Raw genomic sequence first — 14,322 nt, 5'->3', positions numbered from 1 at the left:
CCCACACTTGAGTAATAAAAGGTGGAAAGTGGTGTCATGAGGCGCCTCCTTTCCCAGTTCTCACCTTGGAATCCTGTTTGCTCACCTCACGCTTCCAGGGGCCTGAGAGAATGTCCTTCCCTTCCTCAGCACTGTCCTCTGAAGCCAGGGCAACGGGCAGAGGTGGCTTGTTTCATTCTCACCAAGGTCCCCAAAGGCCAGGCTTCCCAATAGAAATACAGACTGAGCCATGTGTGTGATTGAAAGTGTTCTAATAATCATTCCAAAAAGCTTTTTAAAAAGGTAAACTTAATTTTAATATTTTTAACCCAGTAAATCCAGAATGTTTTCATTGCAATATAAAATAACTATGAAAATCATGAACGAGCTTTTATTTTTCAGTTTAGAGTCTTCTGTATTTTACACATCTTGACATGAACTAAATATGTTTCGAGGGCACAAGAGCCATGTGGTGAGTGGCAACAGCTCTACAGGAAGCAGTAGACATATAGAAGCTCAGTGTGTGGGAGGGGATGTGTTCCACGAAGTGGGAAGCAGTGTGTGCAAAGGCCAAAGGTGGGAGGGACTAAGGGTTCTCCATGGCTGTTGGGACGACAAAGTCTTGGTCCTCTTGGTCATACAGGAGCACCGGAAGGAAGCAGGAGGCTGCTGGAGCTCTGGGGAGATAGATCTGGGTAAAAGGAATAGTTTACAAAGATTCAGGTGGGCATTTACAGCCAACTGGGCAGGGAGGGTCCATTTTTAGGAAAAGGTCTCAGGGCAGATCCTAGAGCCTGGTGATAAGAAAGCCATCAGGGTATAGAGTTTGGGGAAAGTTGGCCAAGAGGCCAGAAAGTGTCATTTATGGGGGTGGGGGGGCGTGGAGGGCAGGGTGGACAGGCAGGGCCTTTGTAGTTTCCTTGGTGAGAGCTGAACCAATACCATGATAACCAAGGAACACCATCCCATATCAAAGCCACCATGGTTGTTGGGGTTTTGTTAATGTGTGGTATACTGTTTAATTCTGAAGAGAGCGCTGAACGGTGGTGGCGTACACCTTTAATCCCAGCACTCAGGAGGCAGAGGCAGGTGGATCTCTGGGAGTTTGAGGCCAACTAGGCTTACAGAGTGAGTTCCATGACAGCCTAGGGGCTACACAGAGAAGCCTGTCTTGAAAAACAAAAACAAATGGAAGAGACAGGCAAAAACGACTGACTGTCCCATGGAGGCAGAAGGACTAGAAATTGATAGAACTTGTGAGGTGTGGAAGGCTGACCTAAAGAAGGGGTCCAGGTGGCTATGCTGGACTTCAGAAAGCCTGACTTCACTGAGGACAGTTTTCTGGGCAGAAACCATGGTAGGTGGCTGGCCTAGCAGTGCCAGGAATGGTGGTGGCGGGAGAAGAAAAGCAACCTTTGAGCTGGGCGGTGGTGGCGCACGCCTTTAATCACAGCACTCGGGAGGCAGAGGCAGGCGGATCTCTGTGAGTTCGAGACCAGCCTGGTCTACAAGAGCTAGTTCCAGGACAGGCTCCAAAGCCACAGAGAAACCCTGTCTCGAAAAAACCAAAAAAAAAAAAAAAAAGAGAGAGAGAGAAAAGCAACCTTTGATAGGATGGGCACCTAACCCTGCTTCTCCAAACTATCTCCTTTGGGTACATGGTCCTCAATGAAGTAGGTGTAGACAGTTTCCCTCAGTGTATTCAAGAAAATGGTCCCTATGGTTTCAGGGTGTCCTTGGCATCCATTTGCTGTATCTCAAGAGTTTGGTTTCTCAAGTTTGCCTGTCCCTTTAGTTAGCCAACTTATCTATGATTTGGATAACACAGCCCACTTGTGTGGTGCATGAAGATAAGAGTGTTTCCTGGGGGTGAGACAGGAGGTGGGACCCCATCCATTCTCTGGAAAGGCTAGATTAGAGACACATTCAGATACCAGTCAGGGTGGAAATATGTTCGGCCTTCCAGACTGGTAAGCATGCTCCTATGAGCAGTACTCTGCCCTGCTCCTGCTTGCTCAAAGAATTGCTTGTTTCCTCATTTGCTGCTTTTTGGTTTTTCAAGACAGGGTTTCTCTGTACAACAAACAGCCCTAGCTATCCCAGAACTCTTTCTGTAGACCAGGCTGACCTTGACCTCACAGAGGTCCACCTGCCTAGGATTAAAGGCGTGCACTACCACCTTCCCGCTCCTTATTTCCTAATTGTATCATACAATTTCCCAACATCAGACCAAAGTGGTGGGAGGTGATGCAGATGTGTGACACTCTCCACAGCCCCACTTTCTCTTGGGAACTTTCCTACAAGTCCCAGCAGCCCTCTCCCTAGTAGAGGTGGGAACTGGAGGGAAGAGTAGGCATTGGGGTCCAACCTCCTACCTCTCTGTCTTCTCCCTTCACCAGTTCCACGACGGGTCATGTACAAAATAGGATGGGAGTATATCAGGAGGCAGAGTGAAGCTTGGTGGGAGGTGTACCAATTTCCAGTTCCCATTCTAGAATGGGCCAAGGTATGTCCAATGGTCCAGTAGGCCTATCCCTACCCCATGGGGGGGTTTTACTGGTTCTTGCAGCATTGGATTGGAACTCAGGACTTACCCAAGTTAGACAAGTCCTGTCTCTGTGCTGCACCTCCATGGAAGGTCTTCAAACATTACTGAATCTTCTACCTCATCACAGATGATTGTGAGCCACCATGTGGTTGCTGGGAATTGAACTCAGGACCTTTGGAAGAGCAAGCAAGGCTCTTAACCGCTGAGCCATCTCTCCAGTCCTAGGCCAGTTTTTTCTGCAACTGAACGTGTTGAGCTGTGGAACGTGGATTGTCAAGACCAGGCCCTGAGAAAGAAAGATGGCTGGATGGCTCAAGAACCCCTGTTGTGTTGTGAATGAGAACGGCCCCTAAGGCTCATTCATTTGAATGCTTGGTCCCCAGTTGGTGCCATTGTTTGAGAAGGATTAGGAGGTATGGCCTTGTTGGAGGAAATGGTCACTGGGGGTGGGCTCTGAGGTTACAAAAGCCCATTCCATTCCTAGGTAGCTCTCTCTGCCTGCCTCTTACTTTTGGATAAACTACTTACTGCTCCAGTTCCACACACCTCACCATGATGGTTACCTTCTGTACGTTCCCTTGGTTATGGTGCCTTCACAATAGAGTAGTAGTTTAAGACAAAGCTTGAGCAGCATTAGCAGGGAGGGACAGAAGATTCAAATGTACAGCAGGGGAAAAAAAAAAAAAGAGTCCTTAATGACTGCTTGTATGAGGCCCTGTGGATTTTAATGGTCCCCCTTGGTTTCCTGACACTCCCTCACTGCTTGAGAGAAGGCTCTATCCACCTCATAGCTGGTTGGTGGGGCACACTTTTAATCCCAGCAGTGAGGAGTCAGAGACAGGCAGATCTCTGAGTTTGAGGCCAGCCTGGTCTAGAGAGTGAGTTCCAGGACAGGTTCCAAGCTACACAGAGAAAATGTCTCAGAAAACATTAAAAAAGAGAGGAGAGAGAAAAGAAACCACCTCCACTGAGATGGGCAGAACATGGATTCTGAAACTAGACAAAGTATGAATTTCAGCTTTCCCTTAGTTAAGGCCCTTCTTTCCTCCACATGGGAAAATAGCAGAGCTTCTCTTGGCCGCAGAGCGTGAGGACCTCAGAGATCAACAAGCAGAAGCGAGCGGCAAGCAGCAGCCACAAGACACTTGACAAAGCGGGGTTTTGTTGTTAGTTTTCCCTCTCCCCAGCCTGACTACATGTCAGTTCTTTAGCAGCTTTCCCTGGTTTCTACCACATTGTCTGGCCAAGGTGCTGATGACACTCCACAGTGCCCATGCACTGCCTGACCCATAGTCCCAAGAAGACACAGCACCGGATCTCTCTCTCATGCATGTATGGAATTTTGTGTATGAATGCTTGCGTGTAAGTGCACCACGTGTGCCTGGTGCCCCAGAGACCAGAACACACTGGATCCTTTGGAATAGGAGCTGCAGTTGTGAACCACTGGCCCTCTGTGAGTAACCAGTGTTCTAACCACTGAGCATCTTCCCAGGCTTAGAGACAAAGCCTTCATGTTGCACTCCTACCCTAGCCTCTAAAGCACTGAGGTTCCAGATGTGTACAAGAACATCTTAAAACAAAACAAACCCCCCAAAACTGAGAGTTGTCTGGGAGAGAAGTGCAGGGCTCACTAGCCCAAGGCTATCTGTGTGGCCTTCACCCAAGAACCACATGTTAGGGTTTTTTTTTTTTTTGGAAACATTTTTTAATAGTTGAGTGTTCTACAGCTTACAGTAAATATCATATAGTTACAAACTCTTGGCTTCAACTTTTCAGACTGATCACTATCTGATCTTCAAAACAAAGCAAAACTCAAAGGAATCCAAGTCAACAAAGCCAGATGTACACTTCACACACACAAGTGTGGCCACAGGGCTTTCCAGTTTTTACCTCCAGGCTCTGAACACGCCTATAAATTATTTGATCAAGCTACTTGGAAGACACCGGTCAAAGGTTTATTATTATAATAATTATTATTTTTAATGTTTTTATTTTTAAAATGTGAGTTCCAATAAAATTTAAAAATTAGATTCCAACCTGTAGGTTAAAATGAATAAAAAATACAAAATCATACACAACGCTCTCTTCGCAGGGATGTTACATGCCATGAGAACAAGCTTCTCTGTCATGTGATATGAAAGGGATCAGATGCCTTGAAGACAGGAAGGGGACAGGCCCTGGGCCTTCAAAGATTAAAGACAACTTCTAGGTGCAGGAGGCCTAGTCTTGCCTCACCTTGTAAGGAGCATGGTTCACAAGACAGATCCAGTCGATCTGGCTGACCTGAGGTCTCTGGGCCAGTCCTACTCTTCAGTTGGATTTTCGTGCACGTGGAGGATGGCTGAGCTGGGGTCAAGGATAGAGGGTGCTGGGTTTAGCCCAAAGCAGATTCACTCGCTTAATTCCTGTGGGCTGCTAGCTGTAAAGCTGCTTTATCTGTTCTCAGGCTGGAATGGATGAAGGGACACACTGCCACACCAGAGATACCTAAGGACTACTGACGTAGCAGCCACAGTGAAGCCGGTGCTGTTATGTCCCTCTTTGGCTCTGTGGCAACCAGTTTTAACTCCTGTGTTCTTGGCTGGCTTTCTGACTGGCATCAGCAGTTTCTTAATTAAGAAATACCTGCTGGAGAAACTGAGGGAATGGGACCCAAGTCTGGCCATGGAATGTTGGAGTTGGCCTGCTGGGAATGTCAAAGACTGAGTTCTGGAACCACATACTACCAAATTTATGAGTGCTTTTTCTAGGAGAGGGAATAGGGTAGAAATCTGTCTGGAGGCTCAGGTGTCATCTGACCAGAGAACCTGGCTAAGTTTCTTCATTGATTTGTTCCCCTTTGTCCATTCCGACCCTGGCTGCCCTTCTCTAGAGTCCCAAGTTTGACAAGTATGGGGGCCACATAATCAGCAGTGATATGATTAACACAAGATGGAGAGGCAGAGCTCGCTGAATGAGTCACACCTGGGATAATAATGATGGATCCAGCCAGAGCAGGGCAAGATATTTGATGTGCCTTGTTTGACCTGTCATGTCTGTACACTATGATGCCAGAACTGGTGACCATGAGACTTATCCTTTGATGCTCCCATGGCTCATTTCTGAAGGCTATTCAGGACAGAGCATCAAGCCTTCCAAAGAAACCTCTAGGTCTCAACCATGGAACCATCTAGATGGCCAGGAAATACTGGGTCATATGGAGCCTAGTTAGCCTTTCTAGGACCTGGTTCTCACTGGAGGAGCAAGCATGAGGACTCCAGTTGAATGTGTTTCAGAAGTTCACACTTATGCCACGTCCCCTTGAACTGCCTTGTTGAATCTGGATAGGAGTCAAGAGAGCCAACGTGCAGGCTTCTCAGAAGCAAGACTCCTTGCTCAAAGATACTGTCCCCAATCATCTTCAGTACTGGGCAGTGTCACGTTTGGTGTTTTGAGTTAGGTCTTCTGTGGCAACTTCTCTGCTGGATCTACCTCTAGGTCCCCAGGGCCCATACAAGTCTCGGCCTAAAGAAGAAATTCTCAAAAATCTGCTCAGCTGAAAAATGGGAGCTCCCCCAAGTCTCCATAAACGCTTCCTCTGTGGGCACATAGTCCTTTCCTTCTTCAAGCATGCTTACACTCGAGACCCAGCAGGAGGCAGCAGAGGAACAGAGGATCAAGTCTTGGCTCTTGTACTTATGAGCTATGTGTCCTCTGGCAAGTCTCTCATCCCTTCAGAGCATGATGACCCCCGCCCGTATCTTTAAAGTAGAGGTTTTGGCAATCGGTGTCAAAGTACTTTATGTACAAAAAGAGGTCTGGACAGATAGATTGTGTGTCCCTGATGAATACTCAGGGAAGAGGGGTATGCACGTCAGAGTCACTGTCAGGATATCAAGAAGGAAAAAGAATTTTATCTCATAGGAAGAACTTGTTTTGAAAGCATGGCAAGAGACTTGCAGGCTTTTACTCACTGGGAGTAGTCCAGTTCTCAGACCCAAACTTTCTGGCCCAGGGCCAATGAAGATGATCAAATGGCACCAAGGAAGGCTGGTGAACAGATCCACCTTTACCACAGCTTTGTATTGGGGGAGGCAGGGGTGTCAACAAGGTGAGTGTGTGTGTGTGTGTGTGGTGATGCCAGTGTTGCCTTGTCCTATGATAAGGGGCCCCTTACAGCTTTGGCCTCATCTATCTTGACCACTGGGGCCATTCAGAATCCTCAAATGATACCTAGGGCACCCTTGCTAGAGCTGTGTTCACCTAACCCGAGGTACACACACACACTGCGTTCTGGGGTTCAGTCTGTTTGCCATGGTTCCCTCCTCAGGCTTGGCCAGGCTTGTTGATCTCTGTCAAACAAAAGCAGGAGGCCAGCTGAACTGGGGCTCTTGTGCTCTTACTGAGAAAGGTTAATTGGTCTGGTTTCTCTATACTACAGCATGTCAACCCTTGATTTTCACCTTGGGGTCTTTCTGATCCTGAATCTACAGACTAGGTCTAATATGAGGTACAGAGCATAGATGCATCAGAACATGAGCCCATGTGTGGATCAGGCTTGGAGAGACTACAGCCAGCAGTGGATTCCTTACCAGAAAGTCACACATGGGACTTTTCTGAGTCTTGGATTCTCTATGAATTAAACAGCAGGCATCATGCCTTCTTCTCAGGGACAAACCCCATGAACTGCGAGGGTCACAGTGTTTACTTACTGATGTGTAAAGAACAAATGTTAAGAGGCCATTCCTAGGTCTCTCTCTTTTTTTCTTCTACCAGGTCATCTGAAGGCCACAGGGTCTAGGAAACCTGCCAGGATTCCAGCGTACAGTTCACTTCTAGAACTGTTTTCACATTTGTCAAGTAGGTGGGACAGCTGACCCTGCTGCTTGCCCTCGGCCAGGGCATCAGTCATGAAATGCTTTAACATCTGTGAAGCACCTGACACATGTATTCTATAATCATTACCACCATTATTATTCTGGCATTTTTCAAACATTTAAGACATAATCTATAGCAACCTTCATCCACCTCTACAAAACCAATGAAGGTAGAAGGAGGCATTGTAAAAAGCGGACCAACAATGGAAAACTTTGTCTTAAAAGAAAACCTTGTCAGTACCCAAAACAGCCGTGTCTTCCCCTGGTCCTGAAGCTCCCAGAAGGCCGGGCAGGCAGGAGCCCTAACTTCTGCCTCTCTGCCATGGATGCTGATGGACTCCGAATTCCTGGAAACAGTCAGACTGTTTCTGAGCTCATTCTAGCTCAAGGGCTTCCATTTTTTTTGTTTCCTTCAGGGTAACACGGGAAATAAGAGGAAGGTGATGTTCAAGTTCACATCAATTTGAAATGAAAATAGTTCGAGTCTCAGGTGTTACCAGTGAACCAATTTTACACAGCAAGATACTCCTATTCCACCCAGTGAGGCTATTGGCTTGGCTAGTTGGGCACAGGAAGGTGGTTGGCCAATCCATCTCCTGGCGAGACTAGGAAGGGCTTCCTGGTCTCAGGGGCCCCTCTTCTCCTCCCAGATGTGGTTGTCTCTGCTTGGTCTTCCGTTTCTGGTGGTTCCCATTCTTCTCTTCTTGGGATAAAGGACTACTCTCCTAAGTACATAGCCCCTTCCGGCCAGCCCACTTGCTTTTTTTCCTAGAGGTGGAGTCAGGTGCAGGATAAACATTCCAGATGTCGTCACAGGCTTTCCAAATGCAGTTTCTCTTCCTGCCCTCTGCCCTTTGTGGCCTCTGCCTAGTCTTCAGTCCCTCACCTTTAGAGTCCATGAGGGAAAATAGCAGGAAGAAGCCCAGAGGTCAGAGCTCACCAGATGTGGACACTGCTGACTTAAATTTTACAAAGCCAAGCCAATCCATCCCTTGCTAAATTTTTGTAGGCAAAATGCCAGTAAGTAGGAAGGCTGCATTTAATGCTAATTTACTATAAGGTTCAGAGAAGTCCTTCTGCTTCTCTGGGCCTCAGTTTCTTCATCTGTCAAATAGGGGAATGGATGAGATGATGAATGCTAAGGTTCCTTCAGTTCCATGAGTATGAAATGATTATTGCTATTGTTTTCCTTCACTATCCTGACCTTCAGAACCGCCAGCTCCCTCCTGGAATGTGGTTCCTTCACTTTGGCCGTGAAGTGGCAGAAGGTAACCAAGAGCTTGGCCTGCATGGCGGCCCCACGGACAGACATGTGCACCCCGGCACTGGGAAGGGCAGAAGGGCAAGGAAGAGAAATGCCACTCTCTGAGGAGAAAGCCTCTTGAGTGGGTCCATGAGGTTCGGGCTGAAGGTGGGATTATGCAGGCACCTGGCTTTCTGAAGCCTCTGGATGCTGGGATCCCACCACCATGCAAGTGTTTGGCAGGTCTGAGGTCATAGCATCTCTGGAGGAAGTGCCAGGTCAGCTAACATCACTGTGCAAATCAGAAGGTCCAGGCCAGCAATATGGCCAGAGACCTTTCAAACCAGAGCTGAGCACCCTCTCGCCCCTTTTCCACACTACTTCCCCAGTGTCCTCCCTCCCTTCACCCTTCCCCAAATTCTCTGCTTTCCCAGGTTCTGGGCCTGGGGACGTGAAGCTGCTGACAACATTCCTACATAACCAGGTGGGCTTGTTCTTGGTCTTTTGCAATGGCTCTTAGAAGATATTTCTTTGTATTTGAAGTAATCTTGCTTCAGCAAAATGACAATCTGACAGAGATGTGGCCTTCTCAACAGCTCCAAGTTCCTACCCCAGACCTGACGGCCACATCTATTATGTTCTCCAAATGAAATATAGCCTTTAGATGAGCCATTGTAATAAACCTCACTCTCTGCCTGCTACTAGACTGGGATTGCAGGGACAGGATGCTCAGGGAAGGAGAGAAGTGCAGAGAGGACTGGGCCTGCTCAGGTAGGAAGAGGGGTAGAGTCAGGAGGGCAGTGGCTAAGAGGGAGGCACGAGGGGGAGGCTCCGAGATTAGAAAAAGCAGCTTTTACAAAAACCAAAAATAAAAATAAAAATCATTAAAGATGCATAAAGTGACCCTTGCACTTCTGTTGTTTCTTCTTGCAAATAGAGGTGGTGCTGCTAGGGGACTGCTCCAGCACCGGTGTAAGACTTGAGTAGTTGCATACAATGTGACTCCAGGTCTGGGGGAGGAAGGAACACTGTTTGAGAGTGTGATGCGCCACAGGGCCCCTTCCCTGAGCCCTCCATGCCTCCCAGAGCTGCTGAGGACAGTGAGGAGCTGCGGCCTAACATCAAAGCTGGCATATGATTTAGACAAGACTTCATTTGAAGAACCAAGTCTCTACTTAAAGACATCTGAAGACCACAAAGAGCACAGAATTTAATAACAGAGGACAAAGCCGCTGCTCAGTCTAATTGGCTGAGTGATTTTGAACTGTGTATCTAAAAAACAGAGTTAAAGACCCATGAGTTAAAAACTACGAGGGCTGTAATATTTGTAGAGTAATAGCTGATATTAAGAGTGACATTAAAGAACCCGGAACAGGTAACAAGTGGTGACTGTTGCCTGCTTCTGTAACGCCTGTGCTCTAGATTCAAGCCAGGACTTTGAGGAGCTCCTGCATGTGTCCTTCCCTTCTCCCCAGCCCTGGCCCTACTCACTTGGACAGGTTGCAGGCTTTACCAGTGCGGGGGCACATAGCTGTATGCAGGGGTTCCTTGGGCCCTGTACGTGGGCATGGAGACAGGGTGTGCCCCAATTGCAGTGTGCTGGGGTGTGGTCAGCAGGGTACCTGGGCATAGAGAGAGGAGGAAACCTGAGTAAGCTCTAACCCATAACCTGGGTACAGGATGGAGAGGAGGAAAAGGCTTTTACATGGCTGTTCTTCCTGTCCATGCCCCCACCACCCTGGACTGCCTGGTGATCACTATCCTTCTCCGCCTTGCCAGGCTTCCACTCCTTAGGGTGAGGAGTCTTTTGGGATGCTGGAAGACAGAATTACTCTTAGGAAATCCCTCTTTCATTTGCATGCTTCTCTTACTGCATACACGTGTGGAAACCATTATCTTTCCTGGTTCTGTCTTCTACATATACTCACCTAGGTATTTAAGGGCAAGGCTCTTCCTTAAGGATCTTTCCTTCCCAGGACCTTAATCAGGCTGGCACTGAGCAAATAACTAGCAGCTTCCTGTGTACTGAGCAACCATGCTGGTCACATCTCGGATCTTTACGCCCTACATGGCAGTGCCAATTACTTCTAAGGCCACACTTCCCACCTTTATCCCCAGTGCTCCTTAAGGGCAGACTCCTGTCTCTCTCAGCTCTTACAATTAATTATGGGAATGGTTCTTATATTTCTGTCTGCCTGGGCCCTCTACTGTTAACATCTCTCCCAATGCAGCCCACAGTCAGTTCAAACCCTCCTGCAGCTGTCAGCTCCCTCACCTGACGGCATTCAAGTCTCTCCAATCACGTCCTCACCAGCACTGCCAGCCTCCCTCCCCCTCCCCCTCCCCATTTCTTACACGCCTTAAACCTTTTCCATCCTATGAATACACCACACTTTGATCCTTCTGCGTCTACTTCCCTTCCCACTTTCATTTCTCTGCTTGGCCTCCATTCACCCATTATTCAAGGCCTTGCTCAATATACCCATCTTGTGTGCCATCTTCCTTATCCCTTCAAATAATTTAGACTTTAAATTATACTCTAAATTTCTAAATTTTAGAGCATCTTTTCTTTGGCTTCCTGGAAAGCCCTCTAGCCTGGCACATAATTTCCATGCTGGGCTGCAGCCAATTCCATGACTGTTCTCCAGTGTGAGGAATTCCTGAAAGACAGCAAAGGATTCTTCGGCAGATGTTGCCCTTACCTGCTGACATTGCCATAGTGGTTCCTGCCACCATGCCCATGGCCACACCGTTGGTCCTGGGGGCAGCAACAGGAGCTGGGTAGATGGCAGAGGGAATGCTGTTGGGCTGGACAACTGTAGTGTGGTGGATGACATGGGGCTGGGCGGCATACACGGGCTGTGTGTAGTAGGCTCCCTGGGAAGAGAGAGGAGGAAGGATGAAGAGAAGAGATGGTGGGTGGGGAGCAACCAGGTAAGAGAAGCTCTGGCCTAGGGACACAAGTGTAGGCTGGGGCTCTGCTCTGTCTCACTCTGCAACTGGTTCACTGCTGTGATTTAGCTTGATCTGAAAAATAAGGCCCTCTCGCTTGCACCCCTAGAGTGGCTATGAATTTTTAGTAGTAAGAGCTTTTCTCCCTTTAGCCTTGGCTTTAACATTTAAAATTTTTCAAAATTTGCCAGGTATTGGTTACACACGCCTTTAATCCCAGCACTCAGGAGGCAGAGAGATCTCTGGGAGTCAGATGCCAGCCTGGTCTATAAGAGCTAGTTCCAGGACAGGCCCCAAAACTACAGAAAAACCCTGTCTCAAAAAACCCAAGGGAAAAAAATCAAAAAATTTGATTCCAAGGCACTACCATAACCTGCCCCTAATTTATCAGTAAGGAATATAGTCAGTTTCTCAGCACGGGGACACCAAAACACTGCCACACAGGCAGACACATTATTAATGGCATTCACACACTGTTGTGAATGTTGTTGCTTTGTGTTCGTTTTGTCATTATTGGGTAGCAAGGTACCTCTGAAGGCAGTGTTCTGAAGTGATGGTTCCCTTCCCAGATCACACGGCTCTTCCTGGTGCTGCATTCATGGGCCTCCCGAGTGTGGGAGCAGATAAAAGCATCTGAGATTAACTCAATAGTAAATAATCAAAGTCTCACCTTAGCCCTAGAGGCTAAGATACTATGCCATACTTGAGAAAAGTTGATTCAAGCCTCTTGTTTCTTATTTATCTTTTATTTTCCAGGTAGACTGGCCTTGAACTCTTGTACTCTTGAACTATGTAACTGAGAATGACTTGAACTTCTTCCCAATACTGGGATTAAAGGCATATGTTGTCATGTCCCTGTTTTGTAGTATACTCTGCAACATAGCTAGTTAAAAAAATATTTTCTAGCCAGGCGGTGGTGGCGCACGCCTTTAATCCCAGCACTTGGGAGGCAGAGGCAGGCGGATCTCTGTGAGTTCGAGACCAGCCTGGTCTACAAGAGCTAGTTCCAGGACAGGCGCCAAAGCCACAGAGAAACCCTGTCTCGAAAAAAAAAATTCTATTAGTTGTTTTATTTTATTTATATATTTCAAATGTATGCGAGTATGTGTGTTTTGCCTTCATGTATTACCACTTGCATGGAGCCAGAAGAGAGCACTGTGTACCTTGAAACTAGAGTTACAGATGAGTATGAGCTGCAATGCAGGTGTTGGGAATCAAATTCAGGTCCTCTGCAATAACAGCAAGTGCTCTTAATCACCAAACCATCTCTCAAGCAACATAACTAGTTTTGTTTTTGCTTTTTTCCCAAGACAGAGTTTCTCTATGTAGTCCTGGCTGTCCTGGAACTCTCAAATTCAAAGATCCACCTGACTTTGTCTCTTGAGTGCTGGGATTAAAGGTGTGTGCCACCACCGCCCAGCAACAAAGCTGGTTTTTAAACTCCAAAGTTTAAAGACTCATTACCACTTAGACCTCGTGTAGAACCGTCACTTCAGAGGATGGACCATGGTCAGGCTGGAGTCTCAAACAGTTCTCTCTTGCCTCCCCTCAGCCGCACACATTCTCCAGCAGGAGAAACCCAAACGGACCACTAAAACACTACAGAACCACAGAGGGCACCGGTAGCAGACACTGTTTTTTTCCCCTTTTCTTTCTCTCTCCTATTTGGCTCATTAATTTTATCAAAGAAAGGGAGGCGTGAGATTAAAAGAGGGGAGATCAACACAAGTAAAAGCATAGCCTGACCCAGCCAATAACTCGGTGCGACCTCAGACCAGCCTTTCTCCTCTGCAGTCTCAGGTTCTCTACGTGTCCAACAAAGGAGCTGAGCCACATCATTTCTAATGGTTTTCTGACGTTTGAGGCTCTGGTAACCTAGCTGACTTCATTCTTCACCCTTTGGGAGTGAGGTAAAGTAGGCAGTCTTGCAGGAATATTCTTTAGTGACACTACAGTGATGAGAGCTAGCTAAACCCACGGACTCCCTTTTCTCTTCCTCATCCCATGCCACCCCATCCTTGCTGGAAGCTCCTGCAGAAGAGGTCCTCCATGTGTACCTACCTGGGCATACAGATTCTGCTGGGGGTAGGCACTTCTGATTGGATACATGGCCGTCTGATAGGGATTGGGTGATGGGGAGTAGGGGGGTGGAGCAGTATTACTCTGGGTCGGTGGGACCTTGTATGGTGTCCCTGCAGTATATCCTGTACCAAGGCAATAAAAGAGACCTCTAGTTAGTAGGCAGAACAGCAATGCTTGAAGGCAGCAGGTCCCCAGTAAGAATTCCTCAAACAGCTGGAAACACAGATGAGGACTGACAAGGATCAGGCTTTACCCACAGAGCTGTGGTCCCCGCTTCCTCAGTTCTGGTGAACAGGGCATCTTATTTCTCTGGGTTTCAGGGCTCTCATCTAAAACAGGAGCTAGAACCAAATAGTCTCTACGGGGCCCTTTCAGCTGACAGACAATGTGGGGTTCTGAGCTGCCTGTGTGGAAAGGCAGGTGGTATCCTGACAGACATTTCTTTTCGCTATTTTCTCATTCTGGTTCCTTGCTTAGCATCTCAGGATATCTTCTTTCTTTGTCTAGCTCATTTGTTTTTGAGTCAGGGTCTCACGAATCCCAGCTGATCTCACATATGGACCCTGAATGTCTCCTTCTCTCCTTTCCTTCTCTTCTCTCCCATTAATGGATTTCATCAACCACGGTTCCTCTTCACAAGTCTGAAGGTTAAAAACCCCATT

The 14,322-nt window shown here is 47.4% G+C and overlaps 1 protein-coding gene across 4 annotated transcripts in view; it reads right to left on the bottom strand.

Annotated features, from left to right (window-relative positions):
* Positions 1 to 465: 465 nt before the first annotated feature.
* The window catches only part of Fam168a (family with sequence similarity 168 member A), a 141,100-nt gene continuing 127,243 nt past the window's right edge, over positions 466 to 14,322 (bottom strand). For 3 of the 4 annotated variants that reach the window (XM_005368775.2, XM_005368777.2, XM_026790092.1), the window contains 4 exons: positions 13,640 to 13,782; positions 11,329 to 11,503; positions 10,118 to 10,248; positions 4,208 to 9,636 (listed from right to left, as the gene is read on the bottom strand). In XM_005368775.2, coding sequence (XP_005368832.1) covers positions 10,136 to 10,248; positions 11,329 to 11,503; positions 13,640 to 13,782 — 431 coding nt within the window. In that variant the 3' untranslated portion in view covers positions 4,208 to 9,636; positions 10,118 to 10,135. Of the gene's footprint in view, positions 671 to 4,207; positions 9,637 to 10,117; positions 10,249 to 11,328; positions 11,504 to 13,639; positions 13,783 to 14,322 lie in introns of those variants that run through there. The other variant, XM_005368776.3, reaches the window with a different exon arrangement.

This window comes from Microtus ochrogaster, unplaced genomic scaffold, assembly GCF_000317375.1.
Source record: "Microtus ochrogaster isolate Prairie Vole_2 unplaced genomic scaffold, MicOch1.0 UNK41, whole genome shotgun sequence".
In the NCBI taxonomy this organism is placed as follows: Eukaryota; Metazoa; Chordata; class Mammalia; order Rodentia; family Cricetidae; genus Microtus; species Microtus ochrogaster.
This window is presented reverse-complemented; position numbering and strand designations above follow the sequence as displayed.